At 44.8% G+C, this 27,074-nt stretch overlaps 1 protein-coding gene, 1 long non-coding RNA gene and 1 pseudogene across 2 annotated transcripts in view; 1 reads left to right on the top strand and 2 right to left on the bottom strand.

Annotated features, from left to right (window-relative positions):
• Positions 1–17,357, bottom strand: part of PREP (prolyl endopeptidase) — a 100,608-nt gene extending 83,251 nt beyond the window's left edge. The window contains exons 1-2 of the mRNA XM_077303066.1: positions 17,004–17,357; positions 8,869–8,943 (exon numbers count right to left, since the gene is read on the bottom strand). Of these exons, the coding sequence (XP_077159181.1) occupies positions 8,869–8,943; positions 17,004–17,357 (429 nt within the window). The remainder of the gene's footprint in view (positions 1–8,868; positions 8,944–17,003) is intronic.
• Positions 1,139–8,415, bottom strand: LOC143837134 (DNA repair and recombination protein RAD54-like; annotated as a pseudogene).
• Positions 17,358–17,423: 66 nt separating the features above from the next.
• Positions 17,424–26,505, top strand: LOC143820375 (uncharacterized). Its single transcript, XR_013225325.1, has 2 exons — positions 17,424–17,780; positions 20,307–26,505. It is a non-coding gene; the product is annotated as an uncharacterized LOC143820375 (long non-coding RNA).
• The last annotated feature ends 569 nt before the right edge of the window (positions 26,506–27,074 follow it).

The raw sequence follows: 27,074 nt of genomic DNA, 5'->3' as shown, positions 1-27,074 counted from the left end.
GATAGCCACAGTTTGGCCACCCCTGCACTAGACCAATATTTTAGTGTTATAATGCCAGCATTCAGTAAGTAACCATATGCTGGCAATATAGCACTGAATTGCAATATTGCCCTAACACTAAAGCACAAAAGCTAAGCATCTCTGAGATCCAACTGCACACATCACATGCACATAGCTCATCTTTGAAGAAAAACTGCACACATCACTGGAATATCCATGCATGAGTCTTTTAAAAAGAATAATAGCAGCTCAAAACTCCAAACTGGCCATTTTAGGAAAGCTGGAGGGCAACTGGCAGATAAGAGACACGATCACAGTAGATAAACTATTCCTGACTCTTTCTATGCACTGAAAAACTGTCAGGAAGAGCCTGACCTTTCCCCAGAAAGTATTTATATGAGCCTGGAGACCCACCTATTTTAAAGTGAAATGTCCATTATCAGTAGCCACACCTTCTTCTCTAGAACTTTCAAAATATATAAGAAGCCTGTACTGGATATGGCAAATACAGCTAGATGACACAACAGGCCATTTTAAGACTTTGTTACTCAAACACTGTATAATCCAACCTTTTTCAACCTTTTGACCATGGAGGAGCCCCTGAAAAAAATCCAGGCTTTGGGGAGCCCCGAAGTGATGGCAGCTGGCCATGCCTCCCTGTCATGCCCCCAGACGTGATGTCACTACCCATGTTAAGGGGCAGGCTTAAGGAAGACTAAGAGGGGGAGAGACAGGAGGTAGTTTAAGCTTGGAGAAGGTGTGCAGGATTTGCCCCCCCCCTGGAGTGGAAACCACTAGAGAACTCACTGATGCTCGGGGGGAGGGGAGGGAGCAATGGAAGCAACCAGTTCCCTAGTTTATTTATTTATTACTTGAATTTATATATATCCCCTCGACCAGCCAGGCCACAGTCTTGCTATCCTACTGATGAGAGTGGGAACAGATGGACACAATGGGAGATCCCAGAATGAATGGCAGGAACCCGCCCTGGCCTCAACCATATGCCTGGCAGAAGAGCTCCATCTTACAAGCCCTGCGGAAAGTTGACAACTCCAGCAGGGCCTTAAGCTCTTCTGGGAGCTCATTTCACCAGGTTGGGGCCAGGACTGAAAAGGCCCTGGCTTAGGTCGAGGCCAGGCGAGCTTCCTGAGGGCACGGGACTACCAGTAAGCTCATACCCACAGAGCGAAGAGCCCTGCGGGGGGCATAAGTGGTCCTGCAGGTAAGCAGGACCCAGACCCTGTATAGCCTTAAAGGTCAAAAACAAAACCTTGAACTTGATCTGGAAACAGACTTTGTAACCAGTTGGAAATCCCTGGTCTAAAGCAACTTCTCTAGTCCCATTTTTCTTACAGCAGAGGTTTTTTTTTAAGGAAAAAAGGCTTGTGTATATTTTCTAGAACCAATAACATATGACATCTGAATGTAGTCTAGGAAAAAATATTATAGAAACCTAACTGTGGACTGTTACTTTGATCTACAAAGTCTTCTTTAATGGCCTGTGATACATAATGAAGTAGTAGGCGAACCAGTGAAACATAAGGTCAAGATGTCAGAATGATTACTGAGATATTGCAAATGCGATCTGTTAAGGTTTGCCAACTCTAGTCTTCTCTGAAAGTTCTAGTCCAAGGAATTCCTGTTGGTTGATCAGAGGGAATCGCCATCTTCTTTCCCAAAAACACTTAGATAATAAGACACAAGATTCCTTTAAAGTGAGTTTGTTAAACATCTGGTGCTGCAGTGCTCTTCAGCTGAGTCATCCACTCTGTGAGTAACTGATGTGGCCTCTAGTTTTTGTATGGATAGTATCTGTAGTAGATCAAGTGGCAGAGAAACTTTCTAATACGGTAAAAGAAGCGGGGAAGGAGTTGCCTTAATGCTATCAGGAAACCGCTGTAGAAGTATCAAATTTCTGTTTTCATAGAAAGAAGCTTCAGGTTTCAAAAGGTTTCAGCCCAAACTAGCGGTCATAGTATCCCTCCCTGCTCCTCATGGGAATGATAGTAGAAAGCAAAGGTGACAGCAGCATCCCAAGAAGTCTTCAGAACAGCATCCTGCAGCCCATGTTTTTCAGAAAAATGGTTGCACTGGGAGAGATCAGAAGTCCAATCCGACCCCTCTGGAGGTAGCCTGACCTGATGGCCATTCACACAGTGACGACACTTGATCTTGTCAGGGGTATCACTTTGAGTGGTCTCATTGAGAATGAAAAGCTCCTTCAGCTCTCCTAGCAAGAAATGCCTTTCCACATCTTGCTCCTCATCTACTACATAGCTGCTGAGTGTCTTCTTGTGGGTTTGTCACTGGAAGACCTTTTCTTCAAATGTTCCTGTAGAAAGTAACCGGTAGATATAGCAAGTCTTCTGACCATCCCTCCACATGTGGGCCATGGCTTGTTTATCATTGGCTGGATTCCAGTCAGGGTCAAGCATCACAAGTCTGCTTACTCCTATCGGGTTTAAGCCACAGCCACCAGCTTTGCTACTTAGCATGAAAATGAATTCAAGGCTAGAGACAGCATTGAAACATTCAACTATCTTGGCTCTCTTTTGAATGGACATGGTGCCATCCAGTCGAGCATACAGGTACCTTCAAGTTCTGCAGAGTTTCTCAGAGGTCCAGTGTCTGTGTGTAATTAGACACAGGGACTACCATATCATGGCTGGTACTCCTGGTAATGGCCAAGATATAGTCCAAAGCCAGCATCTTTTCTGACAGCTGCAGTTCTCGGGATTTAATGTTACAGCCAGGAGGGAACAACTCCAAAGAACCCACAAAGCTTTCCTCCTCCACACATTTCTCATAGATCAAAGCAGGGTGATTGCTGAGCTTCTTCAAAGATGTGATTGAAGAGAAAGACGAAACACTGATCTTCCCATCTTTCAGATCTTCAGCTGGTTTTATTTATTTATTTACATAGAACTAAACAGAACAATTCATCAAACTTAGTGATTATAATGAATGAAAGGTAACATTAATAACAACAGAGAAATAACAATCTAACATAGTGAACAATCTAACAGGTCCATGGTTGGTGATATTTGTCACATGGGTTCAAGGGAGGGAGGTTTGGGGGCCCAGTAGATGCTGTTTAGTTTTGGTTGACCTCAACCAAATACCTGGTGGAGAAGCTCCCTTTTGGAGGCCCCATGGAACTGTTTTAGTTCCCTCAGGATCCTGATCTCTAGGAGCTCATTCCACTACGTGGGGGCCAGGCAGAGAAGGCTCTGGCCATGGTTGAGGTCAAGTGAATTTCCTTGGGGCCAGAGATCACTAGCCAGTTGGAGGTGGTAGAGTGCAGAGCTCTTTGAGGGGCATAGGCAGAGAGACAGTCCTTCATGTTCACTGGGCCCAGACCACATATGGCCTTGAAGGTCATTACCAAGACCTTGAGTCTGATCCGGAATTTTACTGGCAGCCAATGCACTTGTTGGAGGATGGGTCAAATGTGGAACCTCCATGGTGTTGCTGAGAGGATCATCGCCGCCACATTCTGGACCAGTTGCAGTTTCCAAATCAAAGTTAAGAGTAGGCCAGCAAAAAGAGAGTTGCAGAAGTCTAGCCTAGAGGTGACCGTCATGTGGATCACTGTGGCTAAGTTCTGGGGCCAAGCAGGGCACTAACAGTTTGACTTGGCAAAGGTGGTAAGCCAGCTGTGCTACTCTTCTGACCTGGGCCTCCATGGAAAAGGAAGGATCCAGGATCATGCCTAGGTTCTTGGCAGAGTGAGCTACTGATAGCTGCATACCCTCCAGGTTGGACAGACACACTTCTTCACTTGGACCCTTTCTGCCCAGCCACAGGACCTCCGTCTTTGAAGGACTGAGCTGAATAGGAGTTCCTGAGATGAGCACCTGCTGTGGTGTGTTCAAGTTGTTGATGCCTGATGTTTGGCTGTCTGAGTTCTTCAGCCTGTGGCCCTCATCACATATAACCAGCCCAACAGGCCTTTCTGTAGAACTTCAGCATGAAGGCGAAAAGTCTCATATGAAATTATCAAGATAGGAGAAGGAAAGAGTTCCTTCTTACTCTGGTTCATAAAGCTAATTATCTTCTTGTTTATCTCTTCCTTGGAGCCTCCAACAATAGCCAGCAGCTCAATTCTTCCTGAGCGCCACATGCCTACTTCATTGTACCAGTTTTTCACCAGGCTGGAGGGGAGATCATGATCACTTTATCAATTTCAGGCTTGTAATCCAGACTCTGGCGCAAGGGCATTCACATCGGAGTGATACACTGCAAGGTCTTACCCAGACCCATCTCATTTGCCATGATGCAGCCATGACCTCCAGGAATCTGACAGCTTGTAACACAATCCCATAGGAACTTCACCCCCTCTCTCTGATGTCGTAAAATATGACTAAGAACAGGATGCACCACATGAACAGGCACTATTTCCTTGTCCATTTTCAATTGGTCCTGAGCACTCAAAGATGGAGGTTTATACAGCACCTTCTTCAAAAGGATCATGGAGAGTATGCTTTACTCCTGCATGTTTTATACCCAATGCCTGAAAGCCCAAGGAGCCTGTATAATTTGGAATGGGCACTTTGCAAGGTTTTGACAAAATGCTGTGGATAAAGGCTTCATGTTTGCTACCATCTAGGATGTGAGGTCTATTGGTTAACTGAGTCAAGGGCTTCCAGAAAGGTGACATAACACTCTGTTCGCACTTTTGATGCCATGTTTCTTCCTCTTGGAAGTTTCTTCTGGATGCCAGTCTTCATCATACATAGAGCCATCATCTCTCGGCTTCCTCTTTGCCAGCTGGGAGCCAGGCTTCTCCTCCTAGAAAGACTAAAAGGCTGGCTGGGACTTATTGAAGCAGGAGAAACTGCAGGAAGCCCAGGGGCCAGCAACTATTTCAGCGAGGAGAAAGGGCGGGCAAGGCGGGCAAGGCAAGGGTGGGCTGTTCAGGTCACCAGAAGAAACACCGGGGAGCGGTTAGCTGACTGGCCACATACCAGGGCCCCCAGCAATGCACAAGGTGCTGCAGAAGGTGGTGACGTGGGGACAGCAGAGCTTTTTTCTTTGCTGTAGCTCTTCCATTTCCACCACACTTATCTACTTATACAGAAGTCATAGATCTACTTTTCCAGTGTCCATCACTTTCCCCGATCTACAGAATTTTTCTGTCTCTAGTTCTAAAATGTCCCTGCCTCTAATGATGTTAGTGGGGAGCCTTCCAGCATCAACAGTCAGCTGTACATTCCTTGTATGATGTGTGTTAAAAATGGGAAATTTCTAAATAACCCTCCTCATGTAATTCAGTGGGAATAATTATATTATTACTTTTATGAAACCAGTTTTTGAAATGGAAACTGTTAGGACCACATTACTGTATCTGCTTCAGTAAGCCTCACGACTTTCCTATGGCAACTTAGACCATCTGGTTCAGCTTTGTTGGCTCAGTTTTGGCTAAGTCACTGGATCTTCTAAGATGAAGCCTCACCTGCATATCCTGAAAGCAATAATCTCTAGTTCTATTCATAATCTCATAATATGTGCAATTGGAGAGGGAAGGGAAAGGAAGATCATATTTGAAAGCTTTAAGAGGTTTTAAATCAGGACCAGCACTGTCTAATCTGATGAACAGCCTCCCTCCAAGGCATCAGTCTCTCTCACCATGAGTACCCAAGATACTTTAAAAGGGAATTGTGAACAGAGCTATAACTTCTCTCCTGCACCAGCTGCAACCCAACATATCCCTTCTTCCATAAGCATTTTACCAGGAAGTTAATTCATTCAATGATTTGTATCTCATTTCACTACACAGCATATACCAAATTGGTTATTTTATTGATTGATCTGATTTGTTGATTTCTCAGAGCACTCCCCTTGTCCCGGCTGTCTCAGGGCAGTATATAAACTTTATTAAAACATAAAAAACATAATCAGTTAAACTAAAACAGCAATTAATGTCCTTGCTCCCAGGTCTTGTCACAATACTCGTCATGATTTCTTCCACATTCCTCGCTACATCTTCATCACATATGAGGGAGAGTGTTTTGGAGGGTGGGGGGGGTCTTAGATGTTACTGGTAGCCTGACCTCAACTTAATGCCTGGTGGGAGAGCTCCATTTTGCAGATCCTGTGAAACTCCATGAGCTTTGACAGGGCCTGCGTCTCCTCTGGGAGATCATTCCACTAAGTGGGAGCCAGGACCAAAAAGGCCCTGGCCTTCATCAAAGCCAGGTGAACCTCTCTTGGGCCAGGGATCACCAACTTGTTGGAACCAACAGAACGTAGCGCTCTTGGGGGACATACTCGAAGAGTCTCTCAGGTACACTGGGTTCAGACCACGACAGCCTTAATAGTCAAAAACAGCACCCTGAACTTAATCTGGTATTCCACTGGAAGACAATGCAGCTGCCTGAACACATGTTGTATGTGTGCCCGCCATGAAGTTCTTGTGAAGACCCTGGCAGCTGCATTTTGAACCAGCTGTAGTTTCAGGAGTAGGGACAAGGGAAGACACCTGTAGAATGAGTTCAGAAGACTAATCTGGAGGTGATCATTGTGGATAACTATGGCTAAGTGATCTGGGGTCAGGTATGGCACTAGTGGCTTAGTGTGTTGAAGATGGAAAAACACCTGCTGAGTTACTCTGGTGACTTAAACCTCCATGGAGAGGGAGGCATCAAGTATTACTCCGAGATTCCTGGCTGTTTGTGCAGCATCCAGGCAGGGTAAGTGGGCTTCTTCCACTACCTTTCTGCCCGCCATAGGACCTTTGTCTTTGAAGGGTTCAGCTTCAGGTGACTCTACTTTAACCAGTCAGCCACAGCTTCCAGATACTTGGCAAGTTGTTCGGTGTGTGTGTGGAGTCTGGCCAGCCACTAATTAGGAGATAGAGCTGGTGTCATTTGCATACTGATAACATCCAAGTCCAAATCTCTGGTCCAGCTGGGCAAGAGGGTACATAAAGATATTAAATAGTGTTGGGGAAAGGTCCATCCCCTGCCGAACTCCACATCTGCACCCTCTGTTTTTAGCCCTGGAAAAATGTGACTAGCCACTATAGTGCTGTCTCTCATATTCGAACCTCAGTGAAGCAGCAAGCTAGAAGCTCATGGTCTACACCAGGCTTTCTCAACCAGGGCTTTGTGAAACCCTGAGGTTGCTTGACAGCCTTGGAAGGGTTTCCTGAATGACTGGAAGTAAATTAATTTGTCATGCCTTTTTAAAATGTGTTAAACATTTATCAGGTGATATGATCATAAACAGTCACATTGACCTGCCCCCCCCCCAATGGCCAATAATTTGCCTGGGGTGGAGAGGGGCCCCAGGTGAGCATGTACACAGCTATGCTTCCCAACCATATTCTACTTCTGGGGTTTCTTGAACCTAAAGAATGTTTCATGGGTTTCTCAACAGTAAGAAAGTTGATAAAGGCTGGTCTATAAAATCAAATGCTGCCATGAGATCTAACATCAGAAGCAGTGCAAATTTGCCTCGGTCTAGCTGCTTCTGAAGGCCCTCCATCAGAGCGATCATAGCTGTTTCTATCCCCTGGTCAGGCTGGAAGCTGGACTGAAAAGGGCTCAGGATCAAAGCTTCTTCTAGGTATACTAGGAGTTGGTCCGTGGCAGCCCTTTCCCAAGAATGCTAAATGCAAGATGGGACAGTAGTTAGCAGGGTCCCTTGGTTCCAATGCTTTCTTTAGGAGAGGCTGAACCACAGCCCCTTTCAACCCCTCTGGGAATTGTCCTAAAGAGAGAGAAAGATGGATGATCTTTTGAAAAGGACCTCCTATTTGCTCATTGAATGTTTTTAGAAGCCATGAGGGGCAGGGATCCAGTGAGCATGTGATCGTCCTAACCATGACTAGCAACCTATTCACTTTGTCCTGGAACAAGCACTTGAAGCTATAAAAAGTCACCTCCAAAGGCGATCAAAGGGCCTTTGGTCCCTTTGTTCACTTTCTGTATTAACCATTGGGGGTTAAGGTAGCAGCAGAGTGACAAAATTTCATCTGCAAAGTGGCTTGCAAAGGCCTCATGGCTGATATCCAGTTCCCTAAACTTTGAATGCCCTTCTTTGAGGGTGGTGAGTGATCAAATTATTCTAAACCACTGTGCCATGTGCAAGCTTGGAGACATGATGGAGGTGGCAAAGAACTCTCTTTACTGACTTCAATGCCATCTCTTAGGCTCTCATAAGCATCCTGTGAGATGTTTTCATACCTCACTATGAGTCAACTCACTCTAGTAATCTATTCTTCTGCTTTTTCTTGTGCAGCTCCCCAGTGCACTAGGAGGCTGGCTTGAGGCGAGAGAGAAGAGGACATCAGGGAGCAATTTCATTGATGGCAGCTGACTCCCGGTTATTCCAGTCACCAACTGGATCATCCAATGAGTTGCTAGGAGGTTCTGGCTCTTGCAGAGCATTCAAGAATCCATCCAGATCCATAAGTCGCCATTAGTGGCCATAAATGAGCACCTCCCCTACCTATACAGGGGGGAAGTGGGACCCTGAGTTGGGTCTTCAGGGCATAGTGGTCTACATGGCACAGCATTAATTGCTACCAGATCCACCCCCAGCCCTGCAGCAAAGATCTGATCCAGCGTGTGGCCTGCTTGGTGGGTGGAGCCAGTAACAACATGCGACAGCCCCAGTGTCACTATGGCTAGAGCCAAACTGTTCCCTAATTGAACACTGCAGTTATAAGCAAACTTACACTGACATCAGTGAGGGGTTAGAAGGATGTAACTCTGCTTTGAATTGCAATGAGAGAGGCCTACACATTTCCTATGCACAATGACAAGGTTCCAGGACTGGGAATCACATTTGAACAATACTCTGCACCTCAAGCTTGCAAAGGTATCTACGGCAAGAAAACTAATATTATAAATAGAGTGTTACCTTTGTTTGTTCACTATCAGGATCTTCAAGCCAGCTGTATGGATCACATACTTTACTGCCATGATAATCTTGAACCTGAATTTAAAAGAACAGACTTTTTAAAAAATCAGCCCTTAAATACATCATGATCAATACAAAATGTTGTTCCTGGGGTCTAATATAGCATGTTAGTATCGAGAGTTAGTGTAGCCAGGCAATCCAAGGATGTCTGACAGCAAGGCAAGGGACACTGGTGGGTGGCTTCACCATTTCCTAGCTCTGTATCATGGCCCCGAGTGTTCTTTGGAGAAACTACCACCCAAATCCTTGGAGGTGTCCCATACAAATATTAGCCAGGGTCGGCCCAGCTTAAGTTCTGAGATCTGACAGGATATGCCTGCCTGGGCTATCCAGGTCAGGCTGAGATGGACAACTAATTTTAGACAGCCACCTGACAGCATAGCAGTGACCTATTCTAAAACATTGAGCCAGCATGTAGCAAGAGTGTTAAAAGAACAGTACATGAGACAGACTGCATGCCAGTCACGATAATTCTGATGCCAAAAAGCCACTGGGGATGAAGTGAAGCAAACTTTTAGCAGTGAAGTAAGATGCAAGAGGAATGAAGTGCTTGGTCTCAACTCAGGATATCCCTTCCTGTCTTCCACAACAGAACAGCACTGTGAACATAGCATCAGGTTCATATAAAACAATGAAATGTTTCTGAAATTGCTATTGTAAAGGCACAGGCATGTTTCTAGTTACTGGTGAATTTCCCTCCATTCTAGCTGTTTTTTTGTGTTCACCACAGGCTGGTAGTTTATACAAAAGATTTCAACAAGCAACAAGAAAACACACTTCACTTCAACTGCTCCTGCACGATTTGGGATGTTTATCAAGAAGCTATTCATTATTTGGCTCATAAGTAAATAAAATTCTGGCTAGGTAGCCTTGCATAGACTTACTCCTGAGATCACAGAGATTGATGGACTAGACTGGAGAAGCACAATAAAATCAGAGTCCAATAGCACCTTTAAGACCACCTTTAAGACCTTTAAGATTTATTCAAGGCGTGAGCTTTCGAGTGCAAGCACTCTTCGTCTTGCACTCGAAAGCTGACGCCTTGAATAAATCGTTGTTGGTCTTAAAGGTGCTACTGGACTCTGATTTTATTGTGCTACTTCAGACCAACACTTTTGAATCTAGACTGGAGAAGCTCCACATCAGATTGCACTTCCTCACAAGCAGCAAGTTTAATTTAAGAATTTCAGTATTGTGGCTTTAGGATATTGAAAACATAGCATTAAATGAAAAGATCAAACTGTGATGCAAAACATGTAATTATTCAGATCATAAGATTCCAAAAACACAGCTGTAGATCCAAGCTGCTAATTCAGTCTGGTCTTCTTGCTGAACAGGTAGCTAGAAACACAGCACAATATTTGGATAGATGTCATTCCTGAAGGAAAATATTGCCTTGCTTAGTTTGCAAGTCACTTAGCAAGCCCCAAGCAAAGCTCAGTTCCCTCAGGACTTTTACCTGCTGACTTCCTAGGGCAACACAAAAGGCAAAAATTGGGGGTATGGATAAACAGCATTTGTGTCAAGACCATGACACCATGTCTTTATTAGGAGGAGGAGAATGGAGAAACTTGCTAGTCCATTACATTCATAGAATCATAGAATCATAGAGTTGGAAGGGGCCATACAGGCCATCTAGTCCAACCCCCTGCTCAACGCAGGATTAGCCCTAAGCATCCTAAAGCATCCAAGAAAAGTGTGTATCCAACCTTTGCTTGAAGACTTCCAGTGAGGGGGAGCTCACCACCTCCTTAGGCAGCCTATTCCACTGCTGAACTACTCTGACTGTGAAAAACTTTTTCCTGATATCTAGCCTATATCGTTGTACTTGAAGTTTAAACCCATTACTGCGTGTCCTCTCCTCTGCAGCCAGCAGAAACAGCATCCTGCCCTCCTCCAAGTGACAACCTTTCAAATACTTAAAGAGGGCTATCATGTCCCCTCTCAACCTCCTTTTCTCCAGGCTGAACATTCCCAAGTCCCTCAACCTATCTTCATAGGGCTTGGTCCCTTGGCCCCAGATCATCTTCGTCGCTCTCCTCTGTACCCTTTCAATTTTATCGACGTCCTTCTTGAAGTGAGGCCTCCAGAACTGCACACAATACTCCAAGTGTGGTCTGACCAGTGCCGTATAAAATGGGACTATGACATCTTGTGATTTTGATGTGATGCCCCTGTTGATACAGCCCAAAATGGCATTTGCCTTTTTTTACCGCTGCATCACACTGCCTGCTCATGTTTAGTTTACAATCCACAAGTACCCCAAGGTCTCGTTCACACACAGTGTTACCTAGAAGCGTATCCCCCATCCAGTAGGCATGCTTTTCATTTTTCTGACCCAGATGCAGAACTTTACACTTATATCTTTATTAAATTGCATCTTGTTCTCGTTGAACTCTGTCTCTATCTTCCGGAGTATTTGCCAGCCCTCCCAATTTGGTGTCATCTGCAAACTTGATGAGTAGTCCCTCTACCCCCTCATCTAGATCATTAATCAATATGTTAAAAAGTACCGGGCCAAGCACCGAGCCCTGAGGTACCCCGCTACTCACCTCTCTCCAGTCTGATGAAACACCATTGACAACAACTCTTTGAGTGCGGTTCTCTAACCAATTCCCTATCCACCTGACTATCTGAAAATCCAGATTGCAGTCCTTCAGTTTATCCATCAGAACATCATGGGGAATCTTGTCAAAAGCTTTACTAAAATCCAAGTAAATGACATCAACCGAATTTCCCCGATCCAGCAAACCTGTTACTTGGTCAAAAAAGGAAACCAGGTTGGTCTGGCAGGACCTGTTGGAGACAAATCCATGCTGACTTCCTTGGATCACCAAATTGTCCTCCAGATGTTTGCAGATCGCTCCCTTTAATATCTGCTCCATTATCTTCCCCACAACAGAGGTCAGACTCACTGGTCTGTAGTTTCCCGGGTCATCCTTCCTCCCTTTCCAGAAGGGTTCTGCAACAATATTAACTCCTCAGCAAGTACAAGTCCTACACTTATACAAACTTGGATGCAAGTTCCAGGCCAAATAAGTTCCAAATAACTGTGGGGTTCTCAGAGATTTCTCTTTTAAGATGGAACAAAGAAAAATCTTCTTCCCCCTCCCAACACACCTTTAAAGGGGTAACAGCATAATGGCTGAAGGAAAAGCATTCCAAAGAAAAATATCAAATTAAGTTTTGCAATTCAATATTTAATGTTTTTTAGACTCCTATATGAGAGAAGCCTATTGGATCTTTGCAGGATTCTGTGATTGTGAAATTTAAAAAATGGTGGCATCAGCAACTGTGATGATCAGCTTAGACCTTAAAAGGGTTTTATACATCACTAGAGGTAAAACCAAGGGAAACAATGGGCACTAGGATGCACACCCCCACTGTGGCCTTTCTGGGGGCAAAAGCTCCTGCCCACCCTGGACTCTTGAGGTCCCACCTCCAAACCTCGAGGAACATTCCTGACCCAGGTGCAACCTGGAAATCTCCTGGAACTGGAGGTCATTTGCAGACTATAGAGATCAGCTCCCCAGGGGAAAATGGTTGTTTTTGAAGAGGGACTCTACAGTGACAACTTGCTTGGGAGGGGTGGGGAAGAGAAGAGCTTTCTTGGGAGGGGGGAACTCCGTGGCACTGTTCTCAAGAGAAGTTGCACGATGCCAATCTCCAGTTGAGACCTGGGGATTTACTGGAATTGCTGGTTATTTCCAGGCACCAAATATCAGCCCCCCTGGAGAAAAGGGTTATTTGAGAGGGAGGACTCACTGGCTTTAGAGGTGCAGAGATGCCAAGCTCCAGGTGGGAAACAAAGAGAAATGCTGTGTGGCCGTAACTACTAATAACAATAAACATCCAATAATTCATAAACTTGTCATAGTTTCCTCCTTCAATTAAAATATTTGATAGCAAAATTTACTTGAAGAACTGGACATTCAGTCTGGACATTCTTCAGTTCAGCTCAATAATAAAATTAATCAAAAAAAGTTGTATGTTACAATCGAACATGAAAACATTGGTTGGCAAAGAACGTACAGAGGGTTTCTCAATATTGCCTCTGTCAGCTTTTCTCGACTTTTTTAACATTGAGAAACCCCAGAAACATTATTCAGGCTTCAAGAAACCCCAGAAGTGGAATCTCCTGTTCCCATCTGGAGGCTACCATCTCTGCCACTGTTAAGGGATGCCAAGGTTCCAGGTGGAACCTGGAGAATGCTCAGAATGAAAGCTGCTCTCCAGACTGCAGAGATCAGTTCCCTTGGAGGAAAGGGCTGATTTGGAAGGATGTGTGTCTATGTGTCTCCGTGGTACTGGGACAGTGCCAGTGTTCATGGCTGCCAGCCTCCAGGTGGGACTTAGGGATCCCCTGGGATGACAGCTCTTCCCAGACTGCAAAGATCACTTCCCCTGAAGGAAAGAGCTGCTTGGGACGGGTTCAGAGAGCTGTGTAGAACTACCCTCTATGCACATGCAGGTGCGCAGAGAGAGAGAGAGAGAGAGAGAGAGAGAGAGAGAGAGAGAGAGAGAATGAATGAATGAATGAATGAATGAACACAGAAGACAAAAGCATTTCTCCCTTCTCAAACTGCCAACCTTATTAACCACATAATCATCTCTCCATGTAGGAAATACCTGTGTGTTTCCCTCCCTGGATTGCTCTGTGAAGCCATTAGTCTGAAGGCCAAATTTAAAGGAAAAGAATCCCATAACAGTCAATGAGCAAGTAAAAAGGCACCATCCTCCTGCAACAGTTTCTTCTGCCTGTTTTCTAGCTACATCTCTTTAATGCAATGGCAATTTGTATAGCTTTGTAAAGTGGTTAAGAGCTGCGGCTTCTAATGTAGCAAGCTGGATTTGATTCCCTGCTCCTCAACATGCTGGGTGACCTTGTCCTAGTCACAGTCCTGTTAGATGCTGTTCTCACAGAGCAGTTTCTCTCAGAGATCTCTCAGCCTCACCTACCTCACAGGGTGTCCGTTGTGGGGAGAGGAAGGGAAGGCTATTCTAAGGCAGGGGAAGTCAACCTGTGGTCCTCCAAATGTCTATGGACTACAAATCCCATGAGCCCCTGCCAGCAAACGCTGGCAGGGGCTCATGGGATTTGTAGTCCATGGACATTTGGAGGACCACAGGTTGACTACCCCTGTTCTAAGGCACTCTGGGCAGTGAAAAGCAGAGTATAAAAAACAACTCTTCTACTGGGAAGGTGCTACTGGGAAAGTGTCTCCACCCTCCACATGTCCCCATGGTTTCTTTGCCCCATCTGTAGTTTTCCCCATCTTCCATGCCAGTGGTCTCAAATTTGCTTTGTTGTGATGGTCTTGGAAAGACTGTAGCAAGACCAATGTGGCATGCATATGGAAAACGAAAGTCTATATCTTCCCAGTCCCATCCACCTCAGCATTATTTTCCCTGCTGGAATTGCCTATGATGGTTACCCCCAAAGCATTCCTCCTTTCGCAGCTGGCAAATTGCAAACCTCACATGAGTTATTCATGAATAAACATTCCCAGGGAAGAGGCTTTTCCTAGCTGCCTTGGTTCCCAGAGAGCTGGCAGAGGGTTGTTTCTGGACCTCCCACAGCCCCCCCCCAGAAGGCAAGAAGAGGCTGCACCAGGAAATGGCTTGCTTCCCCCACCCCATGTCCTCCTGAGACCTGGAAACTAGGACAACTTACTGGCAGCAGGACATGCTCTGAGGCCAGTTCCTCTTTCACCCAGTAAAATTCTGAAACTGGCAGGAAGTTGGGAGTGAAGAGCTTATTAGCATTTCCTGGCCAAGAGCTCCCTCCTTTTTGGGGCTAAACTACCAGGATGCGCCATTCCTGGCTGAGGGCCATGACTTACTCATGAGTAAACATTCCCAGGGTAGACTTTTCCTGGTTGTCTGCACACAATTTGATCTGATTGGCTCACATGGGCAGAATGCAGTTTGAACTGATTGATCCTGATTGGCAGAGTGCTCTCTCTCTCTATTAGCAGCACACCCCCAGGGAGGGCCAATCAGTTAGGGAGTGAGTTGTCCATTTGAGCTTTATTATGTTTAGTGATTGTTAGTGATAGCTACTTGATTTGTTCATATCAGTATTCATGCAGCATACTTTTTTCTGGCCATAAGTTCTTATGTGTGGTAAAACTTGGGGACTGAACCAAGTTACAAGGCTTGCCTGCATTTTCCACATGGTTGCCATGGTTGATGGATTGTGATACTGAGCTGTACAGTTTCATGGTTAGATGTAAGGAATGGGTTGAATTTCCTAAAATTTCTCCAGTGGTTCTAGATTTCAGAACCTGAAGTACAGTTCCTTTATATTTTTAATCATAAAAACTGAAAGTATTTAATATTTTTATTTTTAATGAGCAAGTGTTTTTCTATTGGAGAAGCTATATCTCTGATATTGATCTTAGTTTCAGTGTAAATTGACAGTTTTTAAAGTCACATCAAAATCTCAATATATGCACTACCTAATTGTATTTAAGAGGGCCAATGATTTAAGACAAAAATCTACTTTCCTATTTGCAAAGAAAGCATTTATGTATGGTTCATAAGTTCAATGTAAACCACCCTGAACCTCTGGGGAGGGCGGTATATAAATAAATATAAATAAATAAATAAATAAATAAATAAATTTTAATTCTGCACAAGGCTTTCAAAGCTTCTAATACCTCTTTCACAAGCATAGTATAAATACAATTGGAAACAAAGGCCAACAACACCCTAGTCCAGGGGTCCCCAACCTTTTGGCACATGGGGCCACATAAGCGTGCCCAGTGACTAAAGAGGGCCACATTTTAAACCAGGATGCCGCGAGGGAGTGCCTGGGCCCGGCAGAAGCCTCCGCCGCCCGCCCCCGTCCTTCTCCGGCTTCTGCCGGGCCCAGGCGCTCCCTCGACGTGTCCTGGATGCCATTAGGGAGCACCTGGGCCCGGCAGAAGCCTCTGCCGCCCGCTGCCGTCATTCTTAGGCTTCTGCCAGGCCCCGGATGCCCCTGGGCCCGGCAGAAGCCCACACCCCCCCCTGCTGTTCCCCCTGCCCACCCCCTCCCCACGCACTAGCACCCACTGTATTTCCCTTCACAACGGGCTTAATTTCTAGTATTGCCAATATTTGTATGCAGCACCTTGGAACATGTTTAAGAAACAAACTCCCAGCATGTTGGGGAAAAGGTTGTTTCTAAACATGAAATTATTGTAGTCTTCAAGGTACTCATTTGGTGCATTTCTTTTGGCCATATGTTAAATGCCAGGCATCTCCCTCTGCATGTAAAAGAAACAAGGTTACAAACAAGTATTTACAAGTAATGTGTAAGTACAAGCTACTTCCTGCAAACACACCCCAATCACTCCTGGGGAAATACTGTTCCTCGACTCAAAACTAAGGTGACCAGATTTTAACATTGATAAAGTGGGACACCATTGACCCGGGGGGTTCTTGATTAAAAATGTGGTCTATATGGAGCAACAAAAAGTTTCATAGAATGCAAATATATATATATTATTGCAATACATATTTTTTAATTTCAACAAAAGTACAATTTGCCAGGTACCCCCAGATGTCCCTCCAAAAGTGGGACAATCTGGTTTATACAAAACTTTTAAAGAAAATACCAGTAGGCACCGGCTTCCAAGGGAGCGTCTCACCATATACTTACCCCTTCCAGCAAGTGCCAACCTGAGGTACCACTGCATGCAGCTCATACAAACTGAAAATCGTGACGGCCAGCTCTTAGGCACCTATGTACCTGTGTGTATGTGAGTCCCAAGCACCGCTAGAAACCCTGTACTTGAGGGGTGAAGTGACACCTATTCCAACCCACTAACCTGAAAGGGACAGAATGCAAGGGTTTTGATACTTCTCTGGACTTTGGAAACAGACAGGTCAATGCGAAAACCAGCCCTCTTCTCTGCACCCTGCCGATTCCCGATCCACTGTCCGCAGGATGTAGATCTGAGAACGGGCTTGCCACTTGGGCGGCGGCGGCGGGCGGCGTGGGGGATGCTAGGAGCAGCAAAGCAGCCAGCACAAGGCAGCAGGGCGTCTCCAGCGGCGGGAGAGCGGCCCCCCGAGACGGTACTCACGGATGCGTCGTCGCGAAACACCGCCGGGTACTGGAAGACCTGCATGCTGGCGGGATCCCGGGAGCGGCGGAGACCTCGGCGGGGCGGAAGGCAAAGGGGCGGGATGCAGGAACAGGAAGGACTGGGCGACGCCGGGCTCCGGCTTCCCTTCAGCCGGCGAGAGGCGTGGAGAAGCGGAGCCGCGCCAAGGCCCTCCCCGTGCCCAACGAGGAGCTGCCACCTCCGGCAAGAGAGGCGGCTGAGGAAGCGGCACGGCTCCCCCTGCAGTAAGCCGGCGACGCGGCTGCCGATCGCGCCCCTCGCCGCAGCCAGGCCGGCGGCCGCGCCGGGGCGGCCCCTTAAGAAGGAGCGCATGGGCGGGCCGCTGGCCGGAGCCCTGGAGCCTTGGGGGCGGGAGGCACACGCGCAGGAGACCGGGGCTCCAGCCACGCCCGAGAGGGACTTTGCGCCGTCCAGAACGGGCGGAAGTCATTAACTGTCATTAAATCGCGCGGAAATCGGGACTGTTTTCGAAACAGAAACCTGCCGGGGTCCACGTTTGCCCGCGTCAAACTGCGTTTTCTTGGCAGCGCTCCTGTGTCTTTAAGAGATAAACCCTCTGATTTTTATTTTAATTGGCCCTTAGTGACGGAAGAGTTGTGGATTGGTTGCGTGCGGCTTGTTTTAGGCGAGGGTATCCTCTGCCTTGGAGAGCAGGGTCGCAGTCGGAGACTAGTGCTCCTGTTCTTTATACTCCGATTTCGAACCAGGCTGCGGCAGTGGCTAGAAGTGGCTCGGGTAAGGTCTGCGTTGGACTGCAATGCCTTCTGTGTGGGTCTGCCTTTGAAAGGGGTCTGGAAATTTCGGCCGCGATTGCCTGGAGGTACTAAAATGAATGACAAGAATGCCCATTGGGAACAATGGGAGCTGCCGGAAGGCCCTTTGGATATAGTGGGGAACAGGAACTCCCGTCAACTTCCGCGGGTTCCATTGAAATACATTGAAAGTGCCAACAAGTTGCAGATGGTTTATGGCAATGCCATAGAGTTTTCAAGGCATGAGATGTTCAGAGGAGGTTTGTTATTGCCTGCCTCTGCTTACCAACCACGGGTTTCCTTGGTGGCTTTGCATTTGAGTACTGAGCCTCTTGTGGCGCAGAGTGGTAAGGCAGCAGAAATGTTGTCTGGAAGCTCTGCCCATGAGGCTGGGAGTTCAATCCCAGCAGCCGGCTCAAGGTCGACTCAGCCTTCCATCCTTCCGAGGTCGGTAAAATGAGTACCCAGCTTGCTGGGGGGTAAACGGTAATGACTGGGGAAGGGAATGGCAAACCACCCTGTATTGAGTCTGCCATGAAAACGCTAGAGGGCGTCACCCCAAGGGTCAGATATGACCCGGTGCTTGCACAGGGGATACCTTTACCTTTTTACTAACCCAGGCTGACCCTGTTTAGCTGTTGAGATCAAAGGAGATTGGCCTAGCCTGAGCCATTAGCCTTTGAAATACATTGCTACATATACAAATTGCATTGGAAATGGAAAGAATTTAGAGAAACCTGCCCTGGGTGTGGAATGACAGTCCCTGTGAGTAGTGTAAGTGATGTGTGACTGCAATGACAATCCTGACAGTGAAAATCATGCTCTGGGACTGAAATGAAATCTACTAGAGTGAAATTACAGCCCCCTGGGTACATAAGAACATAGGAAGAACCCTGCTGGATGAAAAGCAAGAATCCAGCTAGGCCAGCTTCCTTTCTCACACAGTAGCCAACCTGTCCCTCCAGAGGGGCAACAACAGGGCCTTCCCCTGATGTTGCTTCCTGGATCTGGAATTCAGATATTCAATGCCTCTAAATGTGGAGGCTCTCCTCAGTCACCAGGCTAGTAACCACTGATGGACTTATTTTCAATGAATCTATCTGATCCCCGTTTAAAGCTGTTTATTCCTGTGGCCATCACTACATCTTTTGGCAGTGAATTCAAATATGTATGTGTTACAAAGATACAACTGATTTATGGTGCCCCCTGCAAGTGAGGCAAGTGAGAAGCAGAGGTGGTTTGCCATTGCCTTCCTCTGCAGGGTCTTCCCTGGTGGTCTCCTATCCAAGTTCTGACTCTGCTTTGCTCCCACGTTCTGATGAGGCTGGGCTACACCAGGCCCCTCCCATAAAAGGTGCGCTGATAAAAGCACATGTGGAGCTGAAACTTACGTAACAGGTGTCTGTTGTCCTTACAGGAGTATCACTGAGTATTTGTTAAAGGGGCTCGTGCGGTGGTGATGTCCCTCAGCAAAAGACTACCCCCCCCCCCGGGCCTCAGTAAAATTGTCAAGCGTTGACCGGTCCCCGGTGATAAAAAGGTTGGGGATCACTGGTGTAGAGCACAACAAATTGTGGCAAGTTCTTAAAGAGATGGGAATACCAGAGCATCTTATCTGTCTCTTGAGATACCTATATGCAGGTCATGAAGCAACAGTGAGAACCGGGCATAGAATTACTGATTGGTTCAAAATTGAGAAAGGAGTTCGGCAAGGCTGTATACTGTCGCCTTGCCTATTCAACTTGTATGCAGAGCACATCATGAGAAAGGCAGGGTTAGATAAGTCACAAATTGGGATCAAGATTGCAGGGAGAAATATCAACAACCTCAGATATGCAGATGATACCACTCTAATGGCAGAAAGCAAAGAGGAACTAAAGAGCCACTTGATTCAGATGAAGGAGGAGAGTGCAAATGTTGGCTTGAAACTCAACATCAAGAAAACGAAGATCATGGCATCTGGCCCTCTCAATTCCTGGCAAATAGATGGGGAAGAAATGGAGGTAGTGAAAGATTTTATTTTCCTGGGCTCCAAGATCACTGCAGATGGGGACTGCAGCAAAGAAATTAAAAGACGCTTGCTCCCGGGGAGGAAAGCTATGGCAAATCTAGACAACATCCTAAAAAGCAGAGACATCACCCTGCCAACAAAAGTGCATCTAGTGAAGGCTATGGTCTTCCCATTTGCAATGTATGGCTGTGAAAGTTGGACCATAAGGAAGGCCGAGTGTCAAAGAATTGAGGTTTTTGAACTCTGGTGTTGGAGAAGACTCTTGCAAGTCCCTTGGACTGCAAGGTGAACAAACCGGTCAGTCCTAGAGGAGATCAGCCCTGACTGCTCTTTAGAAGGTCAGATCCTGAACATGAAACTCAGGGTGTTTCCGCACAAGGTCCAATGTTGCCAATTGGTTCCACAAAGCGGAAATGCTATTTTAAATAGTGGAATCTTGGTGTTACGCAGACTTGCATTTGTAGTGGAATCTAGTAGCATTTCATTTGTTCCCCACAGGTTTCCGGTCTCGCAGGAATCGCTAGAAAGGAAGCAATTTTTTCTGTGCTTGGTCCCGCCCCTGGCCGTCAATTAAATGAACAGCCAATGGGCGGTTGTTATCATGCTCCGGAAACGTCCCTTTCCCTTTAAGCACTGTGTCCGGGCAGGACAGAGATAGGCAAAAGAGAGGCGGACTTACCAACAGGAGCTGAGTCCGCGGAGCCACGGCTCGGTGCGTCGGAGATAAACGCCGGCGACAGCAACGATGGGACCCAGAATGACGGAGCGAAGATGCCCAGACCTGAAAAGGAGAAAACAGAGCATGAGAACAGAATCAAACCTGAAGAGTTGAGTGACAAGAAAATCGGCACCGGCAAACAGGACCCGCCCGGACTATTAGGAAAGAACGTGGCTGGGACTCTAAAAAGGGGGAAAACTTACCTGGAGGCTCGGGGCTGTGTAGGGAGCAATGGGGGTTCTCGGGGAGACGGGTTTGCAGGAGGAGAGTGCAGGGAAACAATTAAGTGCCCCTGTTAACATAAACAGCAACATTTGTTCATTTGAACATAGCTGTGTACATGCCTACCTGGGGCTTCTCCCCTTCCCATCCTCTCCAGGCCCATCATTGGCCATTTTGTGTGTGTGTGTGTGGGGGGGGAGGTCAACATGACCATATATGGTCAAATCACCCAATATAAGTTTAACAAATAAAAAACGATTAAAGAATTAATTAACTTCTGCCCATTCAGGAAACCCTTCAAGGACCATCAAGAAACCCTGCTCTAACCACGACGTAATAATGTGAATTTACAAAAAAGCAATCTTATCTCCTGCTAGCATTTGATCATTATGTCTGTTATCACTAGAAACATTTTTAACACTCTTTTCTCCTATTTCAGCAATTTAAGCTATTCAACTTCTGAAATTATTGTACTTCTGAAATGTATCAAGAGGTGGCAGCAAAGTCATAGGATTTCTGTGGCTCAGAGCTGCTAGTCAAAACTTTTAATTGTGTTTAGCTTTCCTGTGATTCAAGATAACATGGTATAGAGAAAGTGTGTTTCTGAAGGTACCTGATACATTTCAATATTTTATTGTTGTTTGGACTCTTAAAAAAATAAACTCAATATGTGTGTACATGCATAGATTCTCCATAATTAACATCTTGTTAAAGTGGTTTCTGTTTAATTGATTTTAATAGGCTTGCCTTTGTTCTTGTTTGATGTTTACTTGTGTAGGCGTATCTTTTGCCAATAATTAGCTCTTTCTAGAATATTTCCTCTTCCTGCCCAAATCCGGTGAACATAATAAAGTAAGTACAGTCTGATGAAGATAATAGGGTATGAAAAGTTTGGGACCACCATCAACTGCACCCACAGAAGAAGAATTGAACTACAGAGAAGTAAAATATTCCATTGTTGAAGGTTAAATTGTTCCATTGTTGAAGGTTAAATTGTATTTTAATATGTTTCCTATTTTTAAAAATGTTCTATATTCAAATCAAGTTGCTATTATATTGTTATGTATTATGAAAGTTTCAATGTAAGCTACCCTGAGCCACAAGGAGAGCATTATATAATTTAAATATGATAAAATACATAAATAAAAATAAATTGTCAGAAAACCATCCTAACCCAACAGGGGAGACAAAGAAAGGATTAGTTTGTGGAGAAACAGTGGTTGGTAATTACTTTTCTAGAAGGGAAGCTACTAAAGTGACTGAACTGTGTTTCGATACCTGTCAACGGAAACAAGTATTGTTGCGGGAGGGAAGGTAACGTATTTTTGATTTCATTGTATTTGTGCTGGAAGTGAAAAGTTTGATGAAATCTGAATACAGAGAAAATTCAGTGGAAAGAGAGGTAATAAAAGAATTCAAAGTACAGGGAAGGCAGGGGTAAGGCAGTGGAGTTTCACCGTGGGGTGTAATTGCTGCATACCTCATGTGAGCCCTGAGTCAACGCTTTGGGTGGTGTTCAGAAGGTTCAGGGACCTTCCCTTTCAATTTGCTTTTGGACCACTTCCAAATCTGAGGCCTAGTGTACAGATGCAGGAGACTGAGCTGGCTGAGCCATGAGGAGTTAGAATGGATTATACTACCTCGGACTCTTCATGGAAGGTTGTGGACAATTGGGAATGGTCCAGATGTTACAAACTCCCTGCAATTGTAAAACAAGCGCAGGAAGCTGAGCAAGAAATATTGCAACTGTTATCCACTGCCTGCAATCTGAAGGGGGGGGGGCAGTCCATTCTAGGATGTCAGCTCTCAGCCACCTGATTCCTCTTCACATTTGCCTTGTGTGCAGCCATTTGGAACCCCACAACAGTAATAGCTGCTTGGGGAGAAGATGGTTGTGAGTGAAGAACAACAAATGGGAAAAGGATTAAGTACCCTTTCTATTACTATTGTCAGACATGCACAAACATTGCAGCCTTCCATGCTTGCTTTTCTTCACACACACACACACATACACACACACACACACACACACACACGAGTAAACATCTATCTTGCCCTTTATTCTGGCTCCTGTCACCCACATTGCAGAGAGAATATAGTTTCATCCACCCACATAAAAACTATAATCCTAAACAGCTTTCACTGAAATAAACGGTGCTTAAATTTGTGTTGTAGCTGTAAGCAGGACTGCAATTTTGTGTGCTCAGGATCTCTTAATGATCATGCCTCTCCTTACCTAATGTATGCCTTTATTGTTGTGAATTGTACAATAATTGCTAAAGTAGTTACCAAATGCAGGGATCTTGCAGAATAACCTAGTTAATTTAAGGAGAACATTCTGTGTCCTGTAAAAAAGAAACTAATTTGGTAAAGAAATGGACCTCTATTTTGTGATAGACCGAATATAAAAGACCATACAAATACACAGTTGTTGGGTGACCTTTCAGTAGCCCTTAGCACAATAAACATCTCCTAAATTAAAATGAAGGATATGGATAATAGGAGGGCCAGCTATTAAAAATGCTAACAGCTACACGGAGAACTTAGTACATTGCATGCCAAGCCAATTTAAACTGTTAACGCCTTAAGAGGTCTGGGGACACATTACCTGAATGAAGGCCTCTTCTCAAATGTTAAAGATTATTATCACACAGTCTACTCTGTGTGCCTTCATTGCATGAAGTGAAATGAGTAGCTAGAAGAACAGGGCCTTCTTAGTAATGATGACTTCCCTGTTTGTTTGTTTATTGTTCTATTAGACAATTTATGATTAATAACATTTCTACCATGAGGTTTGCACTGAGTAAAGTGATTTGTTACACTCTGAATTCTTGAGGTGTTTACAGGGATGGCGACTGCCTGCAGTTCTTTGACAGGCACTTCCAGCTGTTCAAACTTTGCTAGCTTTTTCACCTCCATAGAATCATAGAGTTGGAAGGGGCCATACAGGCCATCTAGTCCAACCCCCTGCTCAACGCAGGATCAGCCCAAAGCATCTTAAAGCATCCAAGAAAAGTGTGTATCCAACCTTTGCTTGAAGACTGCCAGTGAGGGGGAGTTCACCACCTCCTTAGGCAACCTATTCCACTGCTGAACTACTCTGACTGTGAACATTTTTTTCCTGATATCTAGCCTATATCGTTGTACTTGTAGTTTAAACCCATTAGTGCGTGTCCTTTCCTCTGCGGCCAATGGAAACAGCATCCTGCCCTCCTCCAAGTGACAACCTTTCAAATACTTAAAGAGGGCTATCATGTCCCCTCTCAGCCTCCTTTTCTCCAGACTGAAAATTCCCAAGTCCCTCAACCTATCTTCATAGGGCTTGGTCCCTTGGCCCCAGATCATCCTCATCGCTCTCCTCTGTACCCTTTCAATTTCATCTACGTCCTTGAAGTGAGGCCACCAGAACTGCACACAGTACTCCAAGTGTGGTCTGACCAGTGCCGTATACAATGGGACTATGACATCTTGTGATTTTGATGTGATGCCCCTGTTGATACAGCCCAAAATGGCATTTGCCTTTTTTGCCGCTGCATCACACTGTCTGCTCATGTTTAGTTTACAATCCACAAGTACCCCAAGGTCTCGTTCACACACAGTGTTACCTAGAAGCGTATCCCCCATTCAGTAGGCATGCTTTTCATTTTTCTGACCCAGATGCAGAACTTTACATTTATCTTTATTAAATTGCATCTTGTTCTGATTTGCCCATTTTTCCATTGTGTTCAGATCTCGTTGAACTCTGTCACTATCTTCTGGAGTATTTGCCAGTCCTCCCAATTTGGTGCCATCTGCCAACTTGATGAGTAGTCCCTCCACCCCCTCATCTAGATCATTAATAAATATGTTTAAAAAGTACTGGACTGAGCATCGAGCCCTGAGGTACCCCGCTACTCACCTCCCTCCAGTCTGATGAAACACCATTGACAACAAATATTGTTGTTATCTCAATATTGACATCTCAATATTGATTTGGGCCTTGACCCCACAGTAGGGTTACGAGTGTCCAGGTGGGGCCTGGAGTTTCCTCAGAATTACAATTTATCCAGACTATGGAGCTCCCTTTCTCTGGAAACTTTAAGGTAGACTCTGTGGCCTCCCTGTCTTGTTGGGTTTCCTGTCCTTCCCAAATACAACCTCCAACTCACCGGACATTTCCCAAGTTGGAGCTGGTAACCATGCTTCTCTACCTTCTGGAATACCTCACCTATTCAACACCGGGAAGGAAGGACAAGGAACTATTGGCTTTAGGAATGCCAACTCAGTAGTCTCAAAAAGGGAATACCAAATATAATATTAATGTATGGCCATATGTAATCTGTATGTTGAAATCCCATTTAATCCAGGCAGCATGTAGATTTTTGCAAAACAACTTCTACTATTGTGTTTACATTGCACTTGCAATTCCCAGAAGAGTGACCTGCCTGCATGCTTCACAATTATCTCAGTCTTGCTAAAGTTAGTTATGATTAAGTCCCATTGGAATGACTGGAACAAGTTTCTGGGACCTAACCCTTGCAGTGATCTATTAACTAAATGTGTGGACAAAATCATTTATAGTCCAACTTGAAAACCATGTTGGGCACAGTACAACTGCCACGTTGTGCCCTTCATGGCCCCTTCTTGCAGCCATTGACAGAATATGTTCTAGTTCTTACAGCCTGGGGATGTTGATGGGTTGCTTGGTAAGGTGTGGCCAACCATATGTCTGCTCCACCCTTCCTTTTCTTTGCTAATAACATCCTGTTGAAGGGGAGTGGCTGGCTGGTTAAAGGGCATTGCAAGCACCTCATTAAGAGGGGATAGTCCTGCCTGCTTTTATTTATTTATTTAATGCTCATTTTATCATGCTGTTCCTCCAGCAGTGGCACACGCTGTTCCTCCTCCTTCACTTTGTAGGAGGCAGAAAACACTTGAAGAAACACTCTGTGGATTCAGAGAAGAAGTCTAACTTCTAACTACCATCTTCTTGCAAATATTCCATTTCCCCACACTGCAATTTTTATTCTCATATTTATAATGCAATAACAGAAAAACACACATTCAGATGATCTAAATTATTTAAGATTTTAATAAGTTTCTCAGTTTATTCATAAAGATACTGAATAGTAAATGCCATATTATCTTAGTAATATCACCTTGATATTCAGTCTTTGACAGACAGCTAATGCAAATAAATTAAACAATAAAGGAGAAATAGGGCACCGCTACCTTACTCCATGTCTTAATAGAAAATAGGATAAATACCATTCAGTAGTATTCAGTAATGTTTGCCCACGGTGGCTGAGATATCCTCAAAGTTAAAGGATCTGAATACCTCTCTTCTCTAATCCAATCTATTAGATCAAATGCTCTTTCACCATCAGTAAAGTCTAATAGTGTTCCTATGTGTACCCTCTGGACCAAACAGATTAAATTAATCAAACACCAAGTATCCTAAGTCATCTTCATTTTGTAAATCTTATTTGATCAATACCAATATTTGCCAAGATTTTATTTAATCTCATGGCCAAAACAGCTGTAAAATTCTTATAATTTGAATTTAACAAAGGTAAAGGACAATAAGATTTTGTTGTGAATCATTCCCTTCCCTTTGTAGCAGTGTGATATTGGCTTTTGTTTAGGTTGATCTAAAGATTCTGGATCTTATATGGAAAGTTCAGGTGGTTTTTTTTATAGTTCTTCACAATCTTTTACTGCATTTCTGTCAGCACTCTCCAAAATGTATAACTTTTCATTAAAACTCGGAATACCTCCCATGTTTGTACATCTGTTTAATTACTGTTCCATGTTCTATTTTTAATGTTTATACATCCAGCTGAGTTATTCCATGTCCTGTTTTTAGCATCATCACTATAATTCCTATTTTTTTCTGCAAGAAGTCTAGATAAAACTTTACCGTGCTTACTTCTATAATCAAACATAGTTTGTTTAGCTTTTAATGATGAATTAGCTACATTGAAGATGTCACACTGTTTCATCCTATCCTTACCTGTCTTACATTATCTGTCCTCTTTTACTCTAGTTATCTGGTGCTTTCTTACTTTCTGTGCAATATACTCTTTTAATTCTTGCCTTAATTGTTCTTTTTTATTTTTTATAAAAACAAGCTTGAAAGGCGAATGGAGCAATCCCAACTGGAGGGCTAAAAGCACTCAGGGAGCTAACTACCTTTGTGTCAACATCTGTCCAACATACACCAGTGTAAGGGCCAGTTACAATGGCACAGGCACTGCTTCCTTATTCTTGGGCACTGGCAGAGGCCCACAGCAGCTGCCTGTTGGCACAGTCAGGGAGTATGCCTCTGTACCAGCATAGTTGTGGGT

The sequence above is a fragment of the Paroedura picta genome, chromosome 1 (assembly GCF_049243985.1).
Source record: "Paroedura picta isolate Pp20150507F chromosome 1, Ppicta_v3.0, whole genome shotgun sequence".
NCBI lineage: Eukaryota > Metazoa > Chordata > Lepidosauria > Squamata > Gekkonidae > Paroedura > Paroedura picta.
This window is presented reverse-complemented; position numbering and strand designations above follow the sequence as displayed.